Here is a 26,267-nt window from a genome sequence, read left to right as displayed (position 1 = left end):
TTGCATGCCAGAATCGACATAATACAGCCTCAAATTAGGACTTTTGTTGCATACCTGCCACTGCCAGACAAAAAACCCACGACAGTTGTGGTTAAACGCAATAAAACGAGCGGACTGGACAGAAACAATTGTCAAAAATTGTTAAATAAAGTATTGTCTTTTGTTGTTATGTGTCCGTCTAAAGATTTCTTATGCATATCATCATGTCGTGTATGCAAAGTAATAATGTCTGTGTGCATGTGTTTGAAACAACAAACTGATGATACATTGTTATGATTAATTGTGACTGGAATATTAATGTAGCTGTAAAAAATTATTCCCTGCTGAAATTAAAATGTATATAAATCTTCATGACTAGATAGACACAGTGAGTTAGATCTGAGTCACTCAACTGGAGGGAATCCTGTCAGATCGTCCAAGCTTTGAGTGAGCATGTACGGGTCGGCCGATCTGGTTTCATCCATTAAAGTTAACCTTTTCAAATAACAATCAAAGTCCCAGACAGTGAGTGACCTTACATATGCAGGTAAAATCTAATTTTCTCCAGTCATTGTTAAAAAAACAAGGTAAAAAAAGCTAGCGTTCATGAAGCATCCAGGGGAATCTTTCTGCCTCCACCTAAGCTCCGCCCACAGAAAAACGTCTCAGTGTTTACTAACAGAAAAGGGTCTATAGTTACACTGTAATAAGGACATCTTAAAATAAAGTGTAACCGAGTTTTACAGCAGCTGTGTTGTTTTGAAGGTCATGTACAAGCAAAGCAGACAGAGTCTGCCCAGCGTGGTGGAGACTAACAGCACATCTCTTGAGCTCTCCCTGCCCGTCGACGAGGATTACATCATCCAGATTAAACCGGTCAGTGAAGGTGGAGAAGGGAGCAGCAGCAAACAGATTACCATCCCCAGGATAGCAGGTCTGCTTATAGCCCTCATGGCATTTATAACTATAATCCTTCAGCATGCTGAACTCCCGGTTGATGTTTTTAGGCTATCGTGCCAATGCAGTTTTTGTTAATTATATAAATTACATGAAGCAAGTGAAAATCTCTTAAATTAAAGAAGAGCCAGAAGACCTTCCACACCCTATTTGAAACTGTAAACATCTTGTTTTTTGTTGTTTGTTGGCTTCTAAAATAAGCCAAGCTAAAATATATATATATATATATTTTTGCAGTTGCACATGCAATTGGATTTGCCCCAGAGAGGAAAGCACTTCCAGTCCTCATCACACTATCACTCTACTGTACGGTCAGGACTTTCTTATGACGGATGGACTGAAATGTACAAACATCTACAAGTGCATCCACTTGTCTTTTTCCAGTTTGTTTTACAAAAGAGACTCTTCAGAAGGAAAGTTTTCCTCTTGCTTTTAAAAGAGGACGTTTACTAATCTAGTTTGGATCACTGACACCAAAGCAGTTGAGACAGTGGAGTAGGAGCTATTGCATTTTTTTGGATAAATGTATTGATGGATGGTACCCAAGTGGTTTCCAACCAGGAACTGGATATTCAAGGGCATAAAATGACATACAGTTCATTCTTAGGGATTCACATACAAGGACATCTGTTTGGATAAGGTGAATCCATATTCACGCATTAGACAGTTGGCAGTGGAGAACCACACAAATGTCTTTTCCACAAGAAGCTTGGGAATACTTAATGAACTCCTTTGAAGAGAATCCCTACTGCCATACCTCACAGACACAGAGTAAGACCAGCATCAACCCATTTAATCAGCTGTCCTCAAATCAGACAGAGTTTACAGTCCCCCGGTGTTGACATGCCCCCCGTCTGTTTGAAAGACGACGCTAATGCTGCTGGCATTACTTATAAAAGAGCTCGAGCTGGTTGTTCCTTCAGTCATGCACTGAAATTTTTGTTGTGCTAGTGTGTGTGCCTCTTTAATGAGAAACAGTATGTAAAATATCCTCAGGACCAGAACAGCCTTAAATAGTTGTCTTGATTTCTTTTCTGGTTTAGTTTGTTAATTTACAATTCCATTATTTGATGATGTATAACAGATATTTTGATTGTAAAAGACCAGCGTTTCATTTTCCGTTAAGGTGCTTTCTATACTGTAGGTAATTGCTGTGATCATTAAATACACAGGACATAATGCTTATGTTCTATTTTCAAGCTGTTTAGCATGAACTGGCTCTGTAGTGGCTTGAAATACAGTATTTGAATGAACTGTCTGCTTTTAATAAATGAAGGAACACAAGTAATGTTCGTAAGGTACTTGTGAGTTTGTCATCGTAATTTCTAATGTTATAGAATGCAGATTTTATACCATCATGGATGTAAATTCATGGGTGGTGCAAAAGGTGAGAAGGTCAGAGGGCCTCCTGATGACTATTTTGAAGATGAGCTTACCATGCCTAATTGAATTATTAAAATACTCAAACTTTGAAACATACCACTGGCTAACTACAAAAACAGGCAGCATCTGGCTGAAATACTTTTGACAGTGAAAAAGCTAGTCAGCATTAAATAAATTCCTCCTGTCTATTTTCTAAATGTATGTTGTTGGTCATTTTTGGAATAGTGCATTGTGCATGCATTTTATTTCATTTATTTATATTGTAGCCTAACATTTTAATGAGACTAGTGTGATGGACATAATAACCTTGTCTATGCAAACACTTCTTAGTCATCACTTGCCATTTCATCAACATTTTCACTTTCTGAAAAATGTTTACTTTAGGTGTCATAAAAGACAATTATCGGTCAGGGTGCACCTTTACCCTGTTATTTACACTGATTACTCCTTTTAGCACCAATTATTAAATTGCTGTTAACAGCAAGATAGGATAATGCCGCTGGTTCTGTCGACAAGGACAGCTCCCGTAAACGTAAGCGTACGGGCCAACCAAACGACCCAAGAAGAGTTTGGGACAAGAGGAGAGAAAGAGCGAGGATCAATGTCGGTGTTGCATTTTCTAGATGGAGAGAGCTTCGCGACAAACTTCAACTAGAAAGAGATGCTGATCTCGCTTGTGTTTTACTCGACAGGTAAGTTGTTTTGATTCGTATCTTTACAGAAAACATATGTTATTATAACGATCAACAAGATTAGTATTATAGGACATACACGCCAAACGCGGGGCATCGTCTCTCTAGACCTGCACGAGGACGCGTCTGATCCATAGTCTGACCGCGTCTTTGTATGTAATATGACTAAAAATTTAGTTGTAAAACTTCCATTACTCGGGTCTAATTCAATATAAAAAAGTTATGACATCAAACACAACATTTATAAAACTTTACCTCATCCATTAAATCCATGATTTATCTTTCCATCTGATTGATTGCTGTTAGCGGTTGGGTAGAAGACAACAAATCCCATCATTCTCACGCTCCTTCTTAGCGTCATCAAACCACGCGATTGTTATTGTTTTGGTAGTGTGCCCTCTAGTGGCAGGTCCTACAACCTGTACCTTTGAGTCATATGTTTGTGTACTTACAACTAAAGTGGTTCGTAACCTTTGGCTTAATGTTATTTCGTTATATAAGTTTAAAAGGTTTAATTTAAGAAAGAAAAGTGTCCTGCCTTTAGAAAAGGTAACTTCATGTTTAAGTCTTTTCTTGTTTGCATCTGGGCGCACTTAGGGAGCCCATCTGATCAAGCACGGGGATCGGAAGCGGAAGAAACTGCATTTTGAGTTGATTATATATATATATATATATATATATATATATATATATATATATATATATATATAAGGACGTGAAACTGGACAATCCTACCCCCAGAAAAACTGTCTACGATTCTGCATCAATCTTGTAGCAAAATTGGGAATACAACGGCGAATTTAGCTATTCGGTATCAGTTTATTTAATCTGTCAATTTTTACTTTTGCCAAGTTTTACTGCGTTAATCCTAATGATAACTGATGATATTGGTGACAACTCTGTACTGCTTGTTAATATTTCATGGAACAATTACACTGTCCTTTGTGCTCAACATCAGAAGTGTTTTATGAAATTACAGGGAAATGATACTACATATATATTGTATGTTCTTCAGTAGACCAGAAGAGGGCAGTGCGACAGAACTAATAATAACATTTCTTAAAATGGAAAAGATTTGTATATAAACCGTTGTTGGATAATACACAATTTACAGTGATGTCATGTTTAACTAATGCAACAAATAGCAGACTTGACCACATGGATGGATCTTATTTATTTCGAACACTGTACAGCAAACACACAAAACCAAGCAGTAGAAAGTAGAGGATAGCATTGTAAACAGAAGTGTCTGCAGGTGGAATCTCAGGGGAATTGATGCTAAAAGTCCTTTTCTACTCTCAACTTTTTCTCCTCAAAGTTCAAATCTTAAATTCAACGTGTACAGCGTAAACGAGGACATTGCCTTGTAAAGAGACACAACTTTGACATAGGCTTTGCAAATGGGCTGGCGAAAGAATGTTGTGGTTGATTAGGAATCCAACTATCAACCTTTGCATGGCACTTCTTTTCTTTATATAATTAAGAACAGCTCCCGTGTCCCCAAAAATCAGCAACTGTACAAGTTGGAAGTATGAGCTATACAAATTTCCCTTCTGATACCTGCAGGTTGTGTATAGTGTTATTTTCACATAGTGCACAGTCCTGAATGCATTAGTTACACAATAACAAGCCTTTACCATGTTAGCAAAGTTTATTAAGAGCTATCCTGACCTTCTTTCATCCTAATATAATTTTTTTTTAATTTGGCAATACACGCAATTCAAAGCTCATTCATCCATTCAATACTAGAACACATATATGTCCTGTCTCATCCAGGATCTCTACTGCTTTCACAGAGGAACGTTTGTAAAGAGAATCATGGCTCAAGGGTCACACTTCACTGAAAACCACAGGCTTATGACATTTACACATAAAAAGATCTAATATCTAACAAAACTGTTTTAATTGTTTAAAAATCATTAGTTCATGGGCACAGCATTGTGTGGGAAGGGACATTGTAAAAATAAATAAAGAAATCACAGAAGTCTCAAACATATAGAGCAGTATGGAATTTGTTAAATATTGTTGGGGGAAAAAAATATAAAGTTTTCTGCAGTCCTAATAAATTGTACTTTGTTCAAATGCTTAAAGTCTAAATGCACATGCACATAAATTGACATTGATTATGTCAGTGTGTCAGCATGTACTGAACTCAAATTAGGTTTAGTTTCTTTGGACTTTTTTCACAGTTTAACAATATGTGTAGATGAAATGGAGCATTCGACAAGCAAACGTCTTTCTTTTTGTATCGTGCATTTCAAAGCAATGTCATACTTGGGGATATTTTAAATCTAAAAACTAAAGCTTGATTACTACTGGTACCTTGAAATGTTTGGACGGTAAATTGGCACTTTAAATATTTTTCTGTTCATGATATCTGCTGAGTATATGTAAGGGCTTCTGAAATAAAACAAATAAACAAAAAAAATCTAGACATCTATAAAAAACAAATACATCAGTAAATCAAAATTCTGGAACAATTTGCAAGTCCACTATCTCCATATTATGTCTGATATGGAAAGAAATACTTTTCAGAGGACCATCAAAAGGATTGGCAATCATACATTAATACAGTTTGTCTCATTTTCCTTTCTGGTTTATCAGGACCAGAGGTTTTAGTTATTTTGTTGTATACGAAAACATTTTAAACCCTGCTTTGCCACATGCAGATGAGGTTCAGAATTTAACAGCAACATAACATTTGTTGATCAGAGAAGCATGACATATTGTACGTACGCTAGCTAGGCTTTTCCCTACAGTTTTTGCAAAAAGATCTTCTGTGTTATATCTCAATGAACCCTAGAAAAAACTACTCAATAGACACTACTGTCACTCCACTAGGCTAAATCTTCAGCAATGTTCATCAACAAACCCCATGCCTCATGCTTGATGTTAGCATTGGGCTGTTGATAGTATGCTTGGTTAGTTTTCACATTCGTGAAGAAAAAGCAAGAGACTACAATGGCGGCTAAATCATCTGGTCGATGGGATGCTGAGTTTGTCCTTCCCCAGCGGTCCTCAGCCAAGGAGACCGTGCGCCTCCTGAACCAGTATGTCCATGTTACCACAGCGAATGTAGACACAAAATAGAAATTACATGAGAAGGAATAGGTTCCGACATCTGGGAGGCAGCATGTGTTTGTGTACATGTGTAAATGTTAGTGTGGTGTATGTAAGTGGAAGCGGAGGTCTGTAGATGTTGGCGACCCACTGGCAGTCAATGAGGAACAGTTGCTTCCCGTTGAAGTCCTGAGAACTGAGGAGATCAGGACTAATGGAGCAAAAAACAAATAAACAGATCATGTAACACAACCATTTATTGGAAGACTTCATTGCCAATAAGTGATTGCTGTTGTAAGATGGAATACAATAAGGCTTGCCATAGAGTTTTGATAACTGCATGGTTTGCAGTAAAATGAAAGAGTGTATTTGTCAGCGCCGTCCACCTAGAGTTAACACACAGCGCTGACTGAACTGGTTTTGACTTGTCATTACACCCTTGTCAAACTGCTATACACCAGCAGGCTCAATATGACAGATAAACACTGAAGTGAAACCATAACATGCATTTTCAAAATGGATTAATTAATTGTGCATGCAGAGGCTAGCGGTGACAAATACCTTCGATTCCTCATGTGGATCTTGAGTGGAAGATTCTGTTTCCCTGACAACTACAGCCTTGGTTACCAACATGTCAGGGTGCTGTTGCTTGGCTTCTTTTATTGCCATGGCAAGCGCCTGTGAGAAAGTCATTTATTTCTCAAGTTAAATGAGAGAAACATGCAACTAATGAATTAGTAATATGCTTTCTGACTAATTAATTTACACTTTAAAGGAAGCTTGAAACAGAAATTTATTTTCTTTCCTAATGTGACATATTTTGAAATGGCTTCTATAACAAGAAATATGTATGTTGATTTTGTCCATCAGAACCAGTTGAATCGTTGTTGTTTTCTAATTGCTGTAATCTCATCTGAGTGATGAATTGCTGGAGGGTATGAATTACTCACTACTTTTCAAGAGATTTTGTTGTGAGGGGAGGTGAAGTTAATATTCTTGTGGGTATTTTTTATTTAAAAATAATGATGTTCATAGATAAATCATTTAAAATAAACACTATAATATTCCATGAAAAAAATAACCATTTCATGGTGACTGAATAAAAAAAAAAAAATGAAAATTCAGTTCCTCAGCCTCATGTTATTCCAACTCCATAAGACCTTTGTTCATCTTCATAACACAAATGACAATATTTTTTAAATAAAATATAAAAAGTAAGAAAAAAGATACTTTATTTTAAGAACCAATTCTCAGTACTACTAACTAGTTACTTATTACCATGCAGAATATATCATATTAGCTGTAAATATTTGTATAAAGCCCATATTAATGCCTTAAGGTCCTTTCACACGGAGTCCAAAATTTCCGCATGTTAAAAAATAAATACGACCTCAAGTTGTGTCAATCACATTTACACACTGCCTACGAAACCTTCATACATCATATTGCTAGCAAAGCATCAAATTGAGCCACTGACATCCTGAAGTAAATTTTGACACTATCTCAGGGTTGAATATTATTAACCCAATATTTCCTCTTTCTTTTTCTCTTTTTTAGAAGTGAGAGGAAAACAAAATAATTATGAATAATTAATTAAAATGCATCAAACTCAGGTTTTTCTGTGTGATGATTTTTTAGGATGGTGAATATGAAAAAAATGCATACAGAAATTTTGGACTCAAGTGTGGAAGGACCTTTATCCTGCATGACCACATTTTAGTCCTCCTAGTCCTACCCCACATCTAAACTTAACTTACATGACTAACTATTAATAAGAAGGACATTAGGACTCTATTAAGGCAAGAGTCATATTTGATAGTAGTGAGAACTGGACCCCAAACTAATGTGAACAACAAAAGTGTGACCGAGATTTTTGTCCATCAATGCAATAAGTCTAGGTAGTCTAAACATTCATACTCCAAAAAGCATCATAAGAGAAATCCATGTGACTCCAGATTTTATGAAGCAATGTGAACTGCTTTGGGTGAAAAAAATAAATAAAAAATCTCTGTCTCACTACGCAACTGGTCCCAGACACTGCACTGTTAACAACAGAGTAAGAGGCTACTCCTGTTTGATAGACTTTCAATGGATGGACAAAAATATCTCAGGTTTAATTAAAAAAAATCTTACAATTTTTCAATCAACACAACTGTGTTCCAACTATGAATGTCTTGCAGGTTTGGAATGCTCTGGAATCATATATCTCATAAAAAATGTCCAGCACCTTCTTTCTGCACCTACCTGATCTTGATCAACATCATCATCACCAGTAATGATAATCCTTTTTTCAATTCTTGTCTCCGAGTAGCCTCCCTTCACAGTCTACAAAACAGAAACACATATATATGTACATTTTCAACCCTCCAAGTAGGCCTTTCCTAAAAAACTGACTACCAGAAGATATTTTTTTCAGATACCTTAGTAACATGAGTTGTAGTGGCTGATGTCACATTCTCAGTGACCATTAAAGGTGAACCATCTCTAGCTAATGATCCCAGGTTTACCTGTTCAAGAATATAATGAATAAACACTTGTCAAAACAAGAAATCTATATGGTAGTGTTATATATATTTTATACAAACTCTGGAACTAAAGGTGGAAATAAAAGCAAAAGACAAAATGACAGAGCAGAGGCATAGACAGAAGGAGGTATGGAAACTCAAGTTCACCCGAGGAAAATACCTACAGGAGAGATTCTCTCTGTCACAGAGTATGCGGCCTCTCGCAAACCGCTGATGCCATGGTCCTAAGACAGCAAACAAAAGTTACAGGATGCACCACAGTGCATGTAAGTAATAAAAGAACATAATTACACTCATTTATGTAATTGATGATAATTTACATAATTACAGTTTTCAAAGCATGTTCCTATAGCCTATCGTACAGTATCACCTATCACCAGTAAAGTACAGTTGATATGCTAAAATGTCTTTACCTGGTCTGCAATCTCCATTATGGTCGTGGTGACTTCGGAGCCATTGGGTTGAGTCTCGATCTTGACCTCAGTCCTCCTCAGAGCTTGGGAAGCAATGATTTCACTGCTCTCTCTGCTGAGAGGATGGATTGGGGGTGACTCTGAGCTCTCCCGTCTCATCGACTGGGTGTTAGCTTGTTCTGTGGAGTCTTTCCTCAGGGCTTGGGCAGCTTTTACTGAACGAGGAGCTTTCTTAGGTACAAACGGCTTGGGAAAGAAATGAAACAGATTAAGTTGAAACCTGGGAATGATCATGATATTTAAGAAACATATAAATGAACTTGGCAGCATATGGAGTCATGGTTCAAAAGAAAAGAATAAGAAGCAATGAAAAACATAAAATTCTTAAATCAAAAGAAACCAAACCTGAACTGACTGACAGAACTATGGAGGGCAGCATCAAATGGAATGGAATTAGCATCAATCATGAACTCAAATTCCAATGTAATTTCATGCTTTGCTCTGATGCCCTGTAGAATGTGAGATAAAAAATGGGATGTGACTGCATCAGTTAGCACATTTACACATTTACTCTGACCAGTGTTTGGGTGAGCCAGCCACTTTGTCTACCTCTAGTTTACGTTCCTCCGGTGGCTTCTGTTCTACAACAGGCTTTGGTTTCTCTATGGGCCTTGGTTCTTCTACATATCTCTCCTCTGGAAGGTAGATAGGATCTGCTCCCAGTATAAAGGCTGGATGGGTGGTACGGTCAGAGAGGCCAAACTCAGGTGAGAAGTCTTTCTCCCCCAGCTCAGTCATGCCTCTAGAAAATTCGTCGATACCTGTTTGGAAGTCCATGAGCACAGTGAAATCCACCTCAGCCTCCAGGCTGGACGTTGAGCTAACAGTGATACTCGAGCATTTGCGCTCAATGCCCAGGTGGGTCTCCTTCAGGTACAGAGTGTCTGGGTCAGGATCATCTTCTGACACTGATCCTAAGCGTCTCTCCCAGGGCTCTCTCTAAAGAAGCAGAAAAATAGGTCTTGGTGCAAGGAACTAGCTATGCTACAAGAGCAAATGTTGACTGAGAAACAGGTAAAACAAGGCAGTGTAATGGATATTACAGTACATCTTCTTCACAAGACAAGAATGAGACAACATTGTAGTGACTGATGGTTAAAGAATCTAGTAGGGATGCAGGGGTTAGTTCAACTCAAAAGACTAACTGAAATGTCAGAAGTGTTACATGTCTCTGAGGAAAAACTGAGACAATAATATACTTGATAGAAAATGTTCAACCAAGGGTAGAGTACTTCAATTCTTTATGCTTAGTTCATATATTATTCCTCCACAGCAATTTCAGTGTTTATAGCCATTTTTACAACTTCATGTTAAATTCATGCTAAGTGTGGCAACTTCCTAAACTGTGCCAAGGAATTAATGCATGTGGCGGATGCATTAAATTACGTTTCTGTGTAGGATTGTTGTGTAGGATGGGTTGGATCATGCACTTAATTCATGCTGTGATGATGGGTGCAGAAGATATTAGGCAAATATTAGTGATTATGTGTACAAAAATGTGAAAATCAAAGCTTTTGGGTTAGCAAGGAGGTAGCAGTAGCTAAGATGAGTGGAAAAATGAGGCACCTGGGCTTCCTCCTGAGGCTCCGCATGAATTGCTGGAGTGGGAAGGGGCTCCTGGAATATGAGATGAAATAATAGGAAGAGCAATGTACAGTTAGTGCACTGAAATTTGAGATAACAGGGAAGGAGCCCAGATTAGGCTCTGAATCAACAACCAGACATTTATATAACTGACCGAATACACTGACTGACACAGATACAAATGTAGATAAAGAGTCTTGAACAGTGTGAATTAGAGCGTACAGCATATTGCACCACAACAGTTGAAAGTTAAAATATATTATGGCAGCTGGGTGCAATTTTGCACTAAGTGCCTCTAAAGAGCCTTTTAATCAATCAGAACATTATATCTATATTAGACATAATTTTGCATGGTTATTCCTCGGGCTCTTCTATTCCAAGTGTTTTTTTATATATATAGTTTCTTTCAGTTTCAATGTTGAGCGAAATACAGTATTATCTGTTTTGAAAACTGGTGTCTATTAAAATTGCAGCAAAGTGGGCTTTTGCATAAAAAAGAGAAAGCCCTCAAGGTTCCCTGCAGTTTGTTTTGAAATAAATTACTGACCAATTATTTTCCAGCCAAGTCAAAGAGCAAATTCAAAATCCTTAATAATGAAGCTGGGCATATTGTATTCTAAATGACAGCTAAAACCGTTCCTTGTTAAATCAACTTTCAGAGCCCTTCTTATGAACAATACTATGGCCATTTTTGAAAGTCTTGCAGAAGCCCTTTTGTTTGCAAAAATGGCATTTTAGCATAACAATATGGTCCACAGGCCTTTGATTCCTTGCAACAACCATTCCCTACATGCCTGGTAAGAGGGAACAAGAGAAAGTATGTTGGAAGGAAAGGCCACACATCAGGTGGAAAGTTAGTGGAACGGAAGCCTGAAGCTTAAGCAATGGAGATTATGTGGAAGATCCTAAGTGTTTCTCAAATGCGCAAGCAGATGTTGAGCTGTGCAGAGGAAGGAGAGGAAAAGGAAGTGGCACGTCCTCATCCAATCAGACAGCCGTTATAGTACCTCATACTTCTATCAGCCAATGCTACGATTACACGAAAAACTGACTGTTCTATGCAACTCTCCTCAGAAACAGGTTGCTTATGTTTACTGACATGTGCATTATGCAAAACTACAGACATGGATATGCAATTTCATGCGATGCTTTAGTTCCTGTGAGTGACAAGCAGATTATCAAGCAGTTGTTACCACTGGTTTTCTCTTGGAAGATTCCATTGTGGAGCTCTTGTGAAGACTGTTGCCAGAATCGCTTTTGGTGATAGGTTTGATACGTGTATCTCTTAGCCTCTGGGATTTTACAGGTGGGTATAAAGGGGGAATCTGGTCAAATGCTGGAAATGCTGAATTGGTGGGAAAGTCAAACATAAACAATGGATCTTCAAAAAGAAACTGATCTTGTTCGATACAGTGTCTGTGGTCTGCATTGTTCTTGAGATCCCTTAATTGGGGCCTGTCTTGGAGAGACTGACAGCTATATTCTCTGACTTCCCTATTGTGAAAATTACTCGCCCAGTCTTGCTTGGCAAAAGTTCCAGTGCTTTCTAAAGCTGCAGAATTTCTGGGCTGCGACAAGCTTTCCAAGGCATTCTCAAAGCCACCTTGCTCCTCCTTAGACTTGGTCCCTTCACTGTCATCAAATGATCCTGAAATGCTTTTCTCACTCGGTTGTCCTTGCAGCTTGGCTCCTTTATTGCCTTTCAACTTCTTTGACCTCTCAGGCTTCAGTGGAACGATTCGTTTCACCTCAGACTGTGATGTTTCGCTTGAAGTAGAATCATGTCTCTGGATTGTTGAGCCTTTACCCTTTGAATCCGGTTTAGATGTTTGCTTTCTGACTCTGGTGCTTTCTGACTCTGTTTCACAGGATTGCCTCTCCCACCGGTTTTCATTATATCGATCTCTCATATATTTGTCCATGGATGCATTTGGAGAAGCCTCTCCGAAGCTTCTCTCTACATACCTTGCCAAGTCATTGTCTTCTCTATTGGTTACCCCAATGTACTTTTTATTGCCCCTGAGTCTCTCTGTTGCATATTCATCACATCCATTTGTATGAAAGACATTCTCTGACAAACAGCTGTCCTGAGGGTGCCCATTATCATATGCTTTCTCCTCCAAAGAACCAGAACCCTGGAAATGGTTGTACCTTAAAGCAGGGCTTTTAGCATGATTTCTCAGGGGCTTCTCTGGAGATAGGATGGTTTCTGTCGAGGTCCTTTGTGCTACACCTATGACACTGTGTGTGGTGATGGTTTTCCCTCTCATTTTGTCTTCTGTCTCTCTGTTGAATCCAGTGGCTAATGAAGCTACTCTAGGACTCTTTTCATCTTTTTTACTGAGAGGCAGGTCTCTTTGACAACCATCTTGCTTCTTAATCAATAGGGAATCCTCTGATGCCTATATATATCAATAGAGTGAACAATTTCAATGGCCTATCAGTACCAACAACACCCTCTTCTGTAATTTATATAGCGCATATATTTTCAATATGAATCTGAAAATATATTGTATGATGCAAAATAACAATTTATTGATCTGAGGAAAGTTTAATTTTATGTACAATGTTGGAAGGATGTTTTGAAGTTAAACAAAAGGGAGACATTCATGTATACATGTACTTAAAAATGCCATTTGCTTTTATTATTGAGCAATATCACTGTCTTTATAACAGTAATTAAAGAAAATGCATTCATTCTGTGTTCAAATAAACTACTCCAGCCAGATTCTATTAAAGATCATAATTGCTGCTAGCATTTGACCAGAGGCATGACATGAAATGGTTCAACAGCATCCACTTAAAGAGAGATTAGTCATATAAAAAAAGAGTGCATGAATGACGAATCAAGCATTCGGCACACTAAATCCGAGACTGGTACTGACATAAATCGGAATAATCCTCAACAGGAATCTTAAAGCAGTATCAGACCAAAACAACACTAATTATATTGCATTTTGTTTTTTAAAAAGGCACCGTGACTGCACAATACGATTCCTTGCAGGAACCAATAACTCACAGATTTTTTCTCTGGAGTGCTACCAGACGAGGCTCCAGAGAGACGTTTCTCTCTGTGGACCAGTTTGCTGTTGGGCTCTCTCAGCGCTCTTTTCAGCTCATTGATGCTGGCTTGATGTTTCTGCAACACATCCTCTGGTTTATCCAGGAACTGCTATAAAACAAACAGGTCAATCGGTAGAACCACTTACCTTCAGAAATTACTTAAGTAAGGGCTTTCTGGAGAGCACAGCTGTTTACAAATATTTATCTAACCGTGTTAAGTACATAATAAGTTGCAAATGCAAACACCAGGCACATGTTCTGTTCTTGAAATACATGAATAAGCATGTTGAAATAATATAAAAAAATAAAAATAAACCAATATAAATAAAAAGATCAGTTCCATCACTTTAGACTGTAGATCCTTCTTTTCAAGAGAACATTTTAGACACAACATCATTTTAGTCTTATACACTTAACATGCTGTGTACAGTAAATACGGTGATGCCTACATATCACGACAAACATCTGTATATATGATTTGAGCCCTCTTCTTTATGAATCACTACGTTGTCAACATTTAAGACAACAAAGCAGCACATAAAACATGAAACATGCTGGTGTTGGTAACAGATGTCAGATGAACTGCCCTCTTGGCTCTGTTTTCTGTTACTTCCTCTAGAAAACAATTACAGAAAGAAAGAGAAACTGCAACACGTGTAGTTACAGAGAGTGACAGCTCAGGCAGTACCTCCTGTTTAGGACGGGGGGCCAAGTCCTGGTCCGACTGGGATAAAGGGGTGGTGGGGGAAGGAGGATGGTGGTGCAAGCCAAGGAACAGAGGCAGAGGCAAAGTGAGGTAGTGGAGACAGAGAGGCATAGCATGGTTGAATTCATAAAGCAGGCAGCCAAACAGAGAGAGCTACTCTCATACAGACGTTGATGTCAGCCATGGAAGTACAGAGAGTGGAAGAGGTTGTGTCACTGTGCTTGTCGTAGTCACATTGAGCAACATGGCATACTGTATCAAGTTCAGTGACACAAATCTCCTGAGCTTTCTTTCATCATACATGTCTTATGAGGTGCAGACTGGCATGTTCTGGAAATTATCTGTGAGCATGGATAAACGATACACCAATTATATTTTTAATCTTTGCAAAACCTTTCCAGCACAAATCAATACATGGGCTGTTCAACAAGTGTTCCTTCGATTTATGAAAACAGATGGAAAAAAGTGGGTCTTATTCATTAAAAATATTGTACTTTGTTCACAAAAAGTGCAAAATTTCAGCCAAATTCACAACAGATGCCTACATGCATAGATATGTTCCTTAAATCAAGTGCTTGATTTTAAAACACATATTGCATATTGCACATATAACATATTTTACCGTATATTTGGGAATGAAACAGGATATTCATTGAGGAAAAACACTGGAATGTGGAGAAGTTGTAAATCTGTACCTTTTTAAGTGTTATTTGTAAGCATAAGTTTTGTTTGTTACTAATTAATACAGCTATAACCTATAATAATCTTAATTAATATAATGTTAGCTACATACTTTGCATTATTGCATAAACTACTGGTAAGTGTTTTTGAAAGCCTCCATTCTGTACAACAGTATCCTAAAACAAAGCCTAAATAGTTATTTTCTGCGCTAGTACAGCCTGTGCAACCAAAAAGGAAAGTAATGAAGCTACCTTTTGCATTTTGACTTAGGATTAAAGTATTTTTTGGAATAATGTGCACTGATGAATGGCATACAGTAGGACCAGGAATGTGTATTAAGGAAATACAGTATCAGCAGTAAATTCATATTGACTTAAGCGGGACAAAAAAACAAAGCCAATCAAAGTACATTATCTATCACAGTTCTCCTTTAAATACTTGACAAATAACCATTATATGAGCCAGTTATGAACAATAGTCTCATCTGGATCTCAAGAAAACCCATAAAGGCTGGAAAATTAGATCTGCCATGTGGCTAACAACATAGCAATCATGTTGCTATTTTTTCGAGGCACTCTAAAGCCATGCTAGCAGTGTGTATGCAGATTTAAACTGCAACTGAGACAAAGCCAGACAGACAATTAGACACACAGATAGATAAATCACACTAAAAATACCTCCGTCTTAGAGTCTACAGGAGAGACTGCCTCCTCCCTCTGTCCACGAGAAGATGAAAAAAGAAGCGATAGTTAATAGGACAGCAGTGAAGGGTTAGAAGCAGGAAGAACTGTGCAGAATTTGAATTAAACGTGTAGAGGCAGATTTGTAGAGAGGTTGGAAAGTTAAATTCAGAGGGGATGTCAACAAAACAGGCAGGCATAGAAATATATTTAATATTAAGTCAGGTGCAGAGAAGAAAGGCAAAGTTAGGAAAAGGTTTTGGAGTGGGAGACTGTTTTAATCAGACGGGATGGCAAGGGTAGTGTTAGTTAAAATGTGTTTGGAATTCTTGCAACTAGTTGTTTAAATCTGCTCAGAAGAACAGTTACATACTGCCACCCATAACGTAAAGATGGTATAAACCCCAACCTGGTTCTTTTCAATAAAATACTTATTAGAAAACTAAATGAAGAAGCCGAGACTAAACACTGTTGTGTGCACAGAACCTTGAGCTCCACAGTCTTAGATGGAGTGGAGTCACTTTCAAGTCGCTGGTCTTCAGCTTGTTCGTGGTCTTGGTCCAGGTCCTGATCCAGACTGGGCTCCAGGTAGTCCTGGTCCAGCTCATCTCTGGGAAGACTAGGCACAGGCTCGCTGGCGGTGTGCTGAGAGATTCGGTCCATAGTGTCCCCTAAAGCAGACTCTGAAACAGAAGAAACAAATTGTGTAGGGTAAGAAAGATGTGGTACCCTATTCCTCCACTTTCACCTTCAAATCTAAAAATAAAGTAGATGAAATGACAAATACAGTATACAGTAGTGTACAAAAGTGAAAAGTGTGGTCAGTTTGTGAAGAACAGAAAATTTGTGTGACCAACTTGAGCATGAGCAAAACCTGCATGGGAAACTATTTCACCTCCACAGGAAACTCACAATCCTATCGAAATAACAAAGACCACAAATCTAGAATTCAGGGCCATCTAGGACAAATCTGATTTAAATAAATAAACTAACTTTTCTTGTCCTATTTCTTTTCCATGTTCTTCTTTCCATTGAAGCAACAGATGTTCTTTGAATCATTCTCAAATATGTGGAATTCATGCAGTTTGAGGGCTGCTGTTATTAAAGCAAAAGGGAGACAAATCAAATGTTTATTTGTTTATCATGTTTATTTTTCAATTCAGTGCTTCACTCCAGCTGTTTATAATTTGCAGTGTAAAGTCTGTATTAAATATTAAACCTGCAATTCTAGAAGCATTTTTTATTAATGCTTATTAAGACTTCCAGATCCCACTGTAGTAAACACAAATTTACCTTACAAGTATTGTGAACAGAGAATATTAACAGGAGAATGTGAAAGCTTTCACTTTTTGAAGTCACATTTTTGAAACAATAACATTTTACATTATACGTTTGCAAAATTGTAAATCAAACCTATTAAAGAGGTGCTAACAGAAGTATGATTTGGGCAATTAATGTATTTTGTGGTGGTGTCAGAGTTACTTACCTCCATCTATACTGCGGGACAGCAGGTACCTCCTACTAATTGATCGTTCAAATTGCGGAGCTGGCCTGTCAATCAAAGCACTGGCTTGGCGAGTCTGGGCTTGGGTCCGCCCACTGTAGCGAAACTTTGAGCCAATCACAAGAAAACCTTTGGGAGGAGGCTCAGGAGAGACCAACCTGTAGGAGAAAAAAACAGAAATGGTGCAAGAAGAAAATGTGACCAAATGTGACAGAATGAGAGTGGATTGAACATTATAATTGTTAAAGCACAAGTGAAGTGTGTCAGCACTTTTTAATAGAGTGGTGCAGGTATGACGATTTTCCTGTGAGGTTTTATAATGGGTTTTTTCAATTTATGAGTAAAATAAAGCCTGTGATAAACATAACATTAATTTGGTGTTTTATTCTACAACGTAACTGCACAAACTCACACCCCAAACTGTCTTATCTAGTTACCACAGGCTTGACTTTAAACATAACTTATAACATTAACCCCATAAGGAAATCTTAAAAGAACCAGCTGCGAATCAGACTTCAGAGTTCTGATGTCATACCTGGACAACTCTATGAACAGATTTGAAATCAAACCAGAAACTCCAAGACAAACATTAAGACTCCCTCAGATTAAAACTAGACTCATAAAGGCCAAGACCTGTTGGTCCAACAATTAAGTTTTAATGTAATAGAATTTAAAAAGAATATATATTCTTTATTTGGTTTTAAATACATAAAAATATCAATTGGAAATTAACTAAAAATATAAAATGGTTAATAAATGGTTTTCAGATTTAAACCATGGCACTAGATAATGAAACGTACAGTAGAAGGTTAAGGCCCACATTCTGAGCCTCCAACTCTGCTAATGGAAGCACAAAGAAACAAACAAGACCAAGACACCTGCATTCTCACATTTAAAAAAGACTGTGCCCAGTTTTGTGGCAGAAGTTGTAGGACTGTGAGCGCCTACCTGAAAAATGTGTGATGTTCAATGCAGACCTTCCACAAGCGCTTAGAGGCACGGTGGTTGGGCAGCTTGAAGCCAATGGTGCTCTCGAATTGCTCGTACTGGGGGTGCAGGGGAGTGTGGGCATGTGATGGGGAGGAGATTTGACGAGGTGTAAAATCTGTGTGCTGCTAAAGCTCAAATCAACTGACAGGGCACAATTCTGCATGCTTTTATTTATCCAAACAGAACGTAACCAGAATTTCTAAAGAATGCTGCAGAGAAACTGCATAAGAATTAGAGTAAATATTAATATCTAAAAGCTCAAAGTCCACAGAATGGAGCCTGTTGTGTTGATAAGATGCAGAACAGTGAGGCATCTCGATTAAAGGCATTAAGATATTGTTTAACATTCATATCTGACCCTCGCACATAGCGAGCATATTCAAAGAAATGCTATGCTTTTGTGCTAAACAAAGACGAGAATTCCATTGTGAGAGGAAAATCAAAGAAATAACCCCATAACTGTAGACTGCAGAATCCTTAACACTTGATAAAGACCTCTGCAACTGGTTTTGCTTGCTTTCTTCCCTTTCTTTGGATTGAATTCTCTCCTCACCCCTTCTCTAATCATTTTCTGCTTCTCTCTGTCTCTGTGCCCACTAGGCAAAAAAAAAAAAAAATTCACAGCTCAGCCTAATGTTTTAAAACCCTCCTCATCCATTCCGCACTCACCAAGCTTACAACCACTAAAGAACAGAACCTCAAACAATATAACTAGTGTTTGTTGAGACATAATTAAAGGCATTTTTAAACGCATTAGCAATACACTTAAAATTATTCTGTTTCTTTATGCAAAACAGTGGAAGAACTCCTACATTGGTCTTCACAGCACTAAAACCACAAATAAAACCACATCATGTAGATTATCCACCCATTTCTCGCCCACAGCATTAGTCTCAGTACGGCATCCTTATCTAGCTAATGCTTCAACATGCATCTACGAGCGAAATCTAACAAGAAAAACCTGGAAAATCTCAAAAGACCTTTTTCTCTACCTCTCCAGGTCGGATTTTGATGTAGAAGTTGCTTCTCTTGTAAGATATTTTGAGGATCTTGGGCCAGGCGAATCGGTTGATACGCAACCGGTCTCTATAGATCAAGAGGCCACTGGCACACACCCCCAGCATGATGTCAATGCCTTCAGAGTCCTTTAAAACACACACAGATACATTCAGACGCTCAGGTTTTCAGTCACATTTTCAAACAATCAACTTTCAAACCAGGGGTGATTCTAGGATTTTATCCTAAGGGGTCTAAGCATGTAAAATTGCATAATTGGATCACAGGTCTTTTCTAATGGCATTCTACACCACAGGGAAAACATTGTTAAATCCAAAAAATAAAATACAAATAACTGTATAATCATGCAATTTAGGGTGGCAAAAGTAAATCTACATTCAAAATAGTTTTTTTTTTGTTTTTTGTTTTTTGACCCATTTGCAAAGGGTGCGTTCAATCAACATGTAAGGCATTTTGGTGCAAATTCATATTACTTAGTAATAAAACTAATATAGATGCAATTTTCAACCTGGATAGAGACGTGTGGATTTGAGGAGAAAAACACGAGATTCTTTGAGCAGTTCAGTGATTAATGGAATATATTGTAAGTAAAATCGGGAGAACAGACCACAGATGAGCAGTATACATTGTCCTTTTTCATACTATTACTTCGTAATGCAAAGCGAAAAAAAAGAAAAGAATGCAGCGACTGTAAAGAACTCTTGCCATAGATATCCTTGTTATAACATGTCACTTTAAAATACCAAGTGTTGCGTTATACTCTTGATGTCTGAAAATAAAACATGAAGGAAAATCAACAGATTTGATATGATTAGTTTCAGTCTTTTTGAATGGTGATTCCCCAAACCGAAGTGCTACCCATAATTCAAAATGCAGTAGGCTCTCCAGGAATAAGGTGGATAATGTCTTAAATTGTGGAACAATGAATGAAGCCTATTAAAGGCCTGCAGAATCCCAGCATTATTTTTATGCGGGGGCTGAGATGTAAAACAGTGGGCTGAAGCCCTCCTAAACAAGGACTAGAATCACCTAGGAACCAAACATACAGTTCATAATATTACGTTCAACGTAGACACTTCTATTCTAGCAGTACAACTAAAAAAAAACAAATAGTATCATCATACCTTAGCATGATGGAGATCAACGCCATACATGGAGAGTTTCTTGGCGTTTTCCAGGAAGTTGATTTCAGCCTCTGCAGGACTCATGCCCCTGATCATAGGTCATCATTGTATTAATAAATAAACATATGTTGCAGAATATTTTATTATTTGATCGTTGTACTGCTTGTTATCAGTATCTGTAATTACTAGAGCTATCAATTCAGTGTTTTAATTTAGTGTAATTTAATATTTTGTGTATATTTATCATTATTAAGTGATAAAAAAAAATTAGTACAATTAATCATGCCCCATGATCCATAAGTAAATTATGCATTAAGGAATTTTTCTTACCGTCAAAGAAATTTAAATTTGGTATTTTGAGCACAGACACGGACAGACTGACATAATCAAGGATATAAAACTAATAAAGATACTAAAGTCTATTTAAAGCTTTTATCCTCTGTCATAATAATGTAATGAATTAAGTTTATCTTAATTTGGGGGACTTGCTCAGAAAACTCGGATAAATTAGGATTAATTGAATTAATCAGCATATCATGTAATTAATATGACTAAAAATCGTAATTAATTGACAGCTCTGGTAATCACTGCTCCCTATGCGGGTCAGCTGGTCTCACCTGTAGTTGCGGTGCAGCTCCATCACCCTCTCCTCCAGCTCATGGGTCTGATTGGGGGCGAAGCGGAACTCACTGATGTAGTCTGGCCCATGTTCCTCTGGGTCATAGTCTCCCAGCTCAGCCTGAATGGCATACGAGCCAAGCAGAGCATGAGTGACGAATGAACAGGGCAAACAACCTGACAGTATGTCCTCCCTCAGCTGCAGACACAGGTAATACCTGCCCAACCAAAGTTAGTAAATCAATTAAAATTACATTGGCAATTAAATAGAATATCAACATAACATAACATCAGCATATATATATATATATATATATATATATATATGCTAAAGGGGCAATCAATCTGAAGCAACTCAATGGCTACTGTCAACTAGGGCTGCACAATATTGGGAAAAATTGCGCTATTTTATTTTACATTGCGTTATTTTATTTTTCTGCGATATATATTGCGAATTTTATCTTACAAACAAAAATGGGGTGAGCACACTTACATTCTCATTTTAAATGATTTAAACATCGACACCATCGTGTCAATTGATTAATATGCGCGAGGGAGAGAGAGCAAGACAGCGCTCATGGCGGGCGCCGGTTCAGAAGTTTTAGAGTCTCTCACGCGGCGCAATGGAGTGAAAGTTGTGTCAGCGTCGAGTATAGAAGAGTGTTGTTTAGCAGCAGGAGAATTGGTTGGTTATGAGTTGGTGTTGTCGGCTTCTAGAATGAATAATGCCATAGTAATGTTTATGAGCTCTGTGGAAAAAGCCAATGAATTAGTGGAACGTGGTTTAGTGATAAATGATGCTTTTACGGTCGTGCTTCTGCTTTCAATGCCGTCTAAAAGAGTAACTTTGTCAAACGTGCCACCTTTCGTAAAGGATGAGTTCTTAGTAAACATGCTGTCGCGGTATGGAAAGTTAGTTTCACCAATTAAAAAGATTCCACTTGGAAATGTTAATCCACTCTTGAAGCATGTTGTTTCCTTTAGGAGATATGCATATATGATACTAAAGGATAGCCCTAATGCTGAACTTGAAGTGTCTTTTAATTTTCGAATGGATCATTTTGATTACTTGTTTTATGCAACTACTGATAAAATGAGATGTTTCGGCTGCAGTAGGGTAGGACATTTGGTGCGTACATGCCCAGATAAGCGTGAGAATGATGAGGTTAGACCACAGATATCTGTAGTAGCGTTGGTGGAAAATGAGGGGTCCAGGGCCAATGTGAATGTTTCAGAGGGTGCTGAAAAAGAGCCAGATGTGGCTGTTGATAAGAGGGTGGCTGAGACTAGCCTTTCTGGGGCTGAAGAACCAATGGAAGAAATAGCTAGACTGTTGGAAGGTGAAATGCAGAATAGTTGTAGGCCTACTGAATGTGATATAAAATCATCTGAAGTGGTTTCTGATATATCTCTCACAGGAACAGTGGATTCACAGTCTTTTAAGGTGCCTATGAAAAGAAAGATGAAAGGTGATGGGAACTTAAAGATGGTGAAAAAAGCAGATACAAATGAGTTGTCAAATGGAGAGGAAGATGAAAGTGAGGATGATTCATCTGATTTTAGTAGTGTTTATTCTCAGTCGGATTATCATATTCGGGGTTATGATGTGCAAAACATTAAACATTTTCTGAGAATTACAAAAAATGAGCGGAATGTAAATGTTGAAGATCATTTCCCGAATGCTCAGTTATTTGTGGAAAGATCGCGGAGTTTAATGAGTGAAGGTGGTTTTACTGACAGAGAGGTGTACCGACTGAAGAAATTTGTGAGGAAAACTAGCATGGAAAGAGGAAGCAATGATGGGGTTTAAAATGTTGGATTCCATGGTCCCTGCTGTAATGCTTGTATGGGGCTTTTTATTGTTGTCTATATTATCAAACATGAGTAACATCAATATAGCATCCCTGAATGTGAATGGTGCAAGGGAAAGCAAAAAAAGGGCAGACATTTACGAGTTTGTTAAGCAAAAACATTTTGATGTTGTGTTACTTCAAGAGACCCATAGCGACGTACAAAATGAAGTAAATTGGGCCATGGAATGGGATGGGCTTTCTGTTTTGAGCCATAATAATTCACTTAGCGCTGGAGTTGCTATTCTTTTCTCCAAAAATGTTACCCCTTTTACTTATGAAGTAGATGAGATTATAAAGGGAAGAATTTTAAAAATTAGAGCTGTTGTAGAGAATCAAGTTTTTGTTTTTATGTGTGTATATGCTCCAACTGCAACTACAGACAGAATAGTTTTTTTAGACTCCCTATGCTTGGCTTTACAAAAGTGTACTAATGATGATATTTTAATTCTTGGTGGTGATTTTAATTGTACGAAAAAAAACATTGATAGGAATCACCTTGAACCTCACATGTTGTCACGTATAAGGCTTATAAAACTTATTAACACACATGAACTTAGTGATATATGGAGGGCTTTTCATAGGGATTGTAGACAATATACATGGACACATGTTCGAGATAAGATTGTGTCTTCAGCAAGGTTAGACAGATTATATTGTTATAGTCATCAGAGTAATGTTTTAAAAGTTGCTGTATTTTGCCAGTTTCTTTCTCTGACCACTGTATAGTTCAATGTTCTGTTTTCTTGAGTTGTGTAAAACCACAGAGTGCCTATTGGCATTTTAACAATGCACTTTTAAATGATAAAGTATTTAAGGGTATTTTTGAATTTTTTTGGAAGGATTTTAGTGGCTCGAAATCAGCTTTTAGCTCATTACAGCAGTGGTGGGACTATGGAAAAGCCCAAATTAAACAGTTAAGTCAGCAGTAAACAAAAAAAAGGTTACAGCAAATATAGACAGGTCCATGAAAGTTTTAGAGATGAAAATTGTACAATTGCAAGAGCAGTTACAATCTAATGGACATTGGACCCTTATCAGGGGTATTTCAGAGAAAAAAATCAAAGTTAGATGATTTAAACGTGGACCAAATGGATGTACCATCTAAGTTTTTTTTTTGGCCTGGAGAAAAAGAATGGTCAAAAAAGATTCTTTCATTCATTGCGATCTGAATCTGGGATAATGTTGAATGATGTTAATGAAATTCGAAAAATAATTTCTAGTTTTTATAAAGACTTATATAAAAGTGAGCTAAAAGAAGAACAAAACATAAGTATTTTTTTTTTTAAAAGCTACCGCAAGTTTCTATTGAGTCTAATGGGGATCTTAGTGGTGAGCGACGTCTGGAAGAGCTGGAAAAAGCACTTCAGAGTATGGCACTTGGGAAGACCCCAGGTATAGATGGTCTGCCGGTTGAGTTTTTTAAAGCCTTCTGGTCTGTGGTTGGAGAAGACTTGCTTGAGGTTTTTAATGACAGTTTTACAAATGGCCATTTGCCTCTCAGCTGTCGTAGAGCTGTCCTAACCCTTCTACCAAAAAAAGGAGACCTCACAGAAATTAAATGTTGGAGACCAGTGTCAGTGTTGTGTACTGACTATAAGATACTCTCTAAAGCCCTTGCTAATAGACTTTCAGGGGTTTTAGAGCAGGTACTCTGACATAACATATTGCATCCCGGAGAGGTCTATTTTTGATAATATATAATTTATCTGCGATATTTTTGACTTGACTAAAATGAAAGAGCTGGATGTTGGCCTAATCTCTTTAGATCAGGAGAAGGCCTTTGATAGGGTTGAACACCAATATCTGTTAAAAACTCTAGAGGCTTTTGGTTTTACTAATGATTTTGTTGGAAAAATTAAGGTTTTATATAATGATATTGAAAGTATTCTAAAGGTTAACGGTGGCTTATGTGCTCCTTGTAAAGTGGAAAGAGGTGTACGACAAGGATGTCCTTTATCTGGTATTTTATTTTCTATTGCAATAGAACCATTTTTATGCAAAATTAGAGAACATACAAAAGGTTTAAAGTTACCTTTTTCTGGTAAAACTGTTTCACTTTAAGCTTATGCTGACGATGTAGTGGTTTTAAGTAGTAACCAAAAAGACATTGATATAGTGGTTAATATTTTAAATGATTTTTAAAAAATATCTTCAGCTAAGGTAAATTGGGCCAAAAGTGAAGCGATTTTTGGTCGGCCATTGGTTACAGGGTGCACCAAAGCTCCCAAATGACTTAAAGTGGTCCACGGGAGGTTTTAAATATCTGGGTGTATTTCTGGGAGATGATTCTATGGTTAAAAAAAACTGGGATGATGCCTTTGAAAAAGTAAAAGGAAGATTGAGTAAATGGAAGTGGATGATTCCAAAGATGTCGTATAGGGGACGCACTTTAATTATTAACAACCTTGTAGCTTCTACTTTGTGGCATCGTTTAGCATGTGTGGACCCTCCTCTGTGTTTACTCTCTGATATTCAGAAAGTTTTGATAGATTTTTTGGGGGGAAAAGTTACACTGGGTATCCAAAAGTGTACGTTTTTATCTAAGGATGAAGGAGGGCAGGGTCTTATAAATGTGCAAAGTAGAGTTGCAGCTTTTCGAATGCGTTTTGTACACAGACTTTTGCATGGAGCATCCAATTCAAATTGGAAGGTTGTAGCTTGTGAGATTCTGAAGAACCTGGGAGGACTAGGTCTTGATAAGTCTCTGTTTTTGATAGAACTCCCAAATATTAATACACTGAAGGCACCAATTTTTTATCAGAACATTTTTAAAGTTTGGAATTTGATTGATGTTAATATCGGACCAAATTCAAGTTTGTTTTGGTTACTTCAAGAACCACTGTTTTATGGAACTTGTTTTGAAAATGTAGTAAACAGGTCTTATTCAAATGCAAACACTGGACTATTAATTAAAGCAGGTTTTACGACAGTGGGACATTTAGTAAATAATGCTGGACAGGACTTGGACAACTTTGAGAAGACAGCGGCGAAGTTGGGACTTAAATCTTTTAGGCTGGTTCATCAACTTTTAATGAAGTGGAGGTCAGTTCTTGTGGAAGAGGAGTTGAAAACCATCAAAGATTTTTGTAGAGGGGTCATAACACCAAACGAGGATAACCCTTTCTTTTCTTTAATTCTGTCACCTAAAATGGATGAGTGTGAAGGTCCTTTTTTGGAAAAGAAAGATGTATTTTTCAATGCTGATTCATTTAATGTGAAAGATGTGTATACAAATTGTGTGAAAGTTTTTAACAGAAAGGTTTTACATAAAAGGAGTGATACACCATGGCGTGATGTCATTGGGCTTAGTAGAGTTTTTAGACCACAATGGAGAGCACTATATAAGTCACCGTTACCTAAGAGAGCGAGTGACATGCA

General features: G+C 37.5%; 2 protein-coding genes across 7 annotated transcripts in view; one reads left to right on the top strand and one right to left on the bottom strand.

The window, feature by feature from the left end:
* The window catches only part of LOC132117981 (contactin-4-like), a 101,450-nt gene extending 99,213 nt beyond the window's left edge, over positions 1–2,237 (top strand). The window contains exons 21-22 of the mRNA XM_059527421.1: positions 745–913; positions 1,174–2,237. Coding sequence (XP_059383404.1) covers positions 745–913; positions 1,174–1,265 — 261 coding nt within the window. The 3' untranslated portion in view covers positions 1,266–2,237. The remainder of the gene's footprint in view (positions 1–744; positions 914–1,173) is intronic.
* A 3,361-nt stretch (positions 2,238–5,598) lies between these two features.
* Positions 5,599–26,267, bottom strand: part of si:dkey-178k16.1 (protein 4.1) — a 66,234-nt gene continuing 45,565 nt past the window's right edge. Inside the window, exons 7-23 of one of the 6 annotated variants that reach the window (XM_059527416.1) lie at positions 21,036–21,254; positions 20,419–20,506; positions 19,258–19,422; positions 18,236–18,333; positions 17,270–17,445; positions 16,270–16,466; positions 15,781–15,819; positions 14,405–14,440; positions 13,673–13,822; positions 11,847–13,055; positions 9,619–10,008; positions 9,010–9,255; positions 8,761–8,820; positions 8,492–8,578; positions 8,316–8,396; positions 6,633–6,749; positions 5,599–6,282 (exon numbers count right to left, since the gene is read on the bottom strand). In XM_059527416.1, the coding sequence (XP_059383399.1) occupies positions 6,277–6,282; positions 6,633–6,749; positions 8,316–8,396; positions 8,492–8,578; positions 8,761–8,820; positions 9,010–9,255; positions 9,619–10,008; positions 11,847–13,055; positions 13,673–13,822; positions 14,405–14,440; positions 15,781–15,819; positions 16,270–16,466; positions 17,270–17,445; positions 18,236–18,333; positions 19,258–19,422; positions 20,419–20,506; positions 21,036–21,254 (3,364 nt within the window). In that variant the 3' untranslated portion in view covers positions 5,599–6,276. Of the gene's footprint in view, positions 6,283–6,632; positions 6,750–8,315; positions 8,397–8,491; positions 8,579–8,760; positions 8,821–9,009; positions 9,256–9,618; positions 10,009–10,635; positions 10,687–11,846; positions 13,056–13,672; positions 13,826–14,404; positions 14,441–15,780; positions 15,820–16,269; positions 16,467–17,269; positions 17,446–18,235; positions 18,334–19,257; positions 19,423–20,418; positions 20,507–21,035; positions 21,255–26,267 lie in introns of all 6 variants that reach the window. The other 5 variants (XM_059527415.1, XM_059527417.1, XM_059527418.1 and 2 more) reach the window with 5 other exon arrangements.

Source organism: Carassius carassius, chromosome 37 (genome assembly GCF_963082965.1).
Source record: "Carassius carassius chromosome 37, fCarCar2.1, whole genome shotgun sequence".
Classification (NCBI taxonomy): Eukaryota; Metazoa; Chordata; class Actinopteri; order Cypriniformes; family Cyprinidae; genus Carassius; species Carassius carassius.
This window is presented reverse-complemented; position numbering and strand designations above follow the sequence as displayed.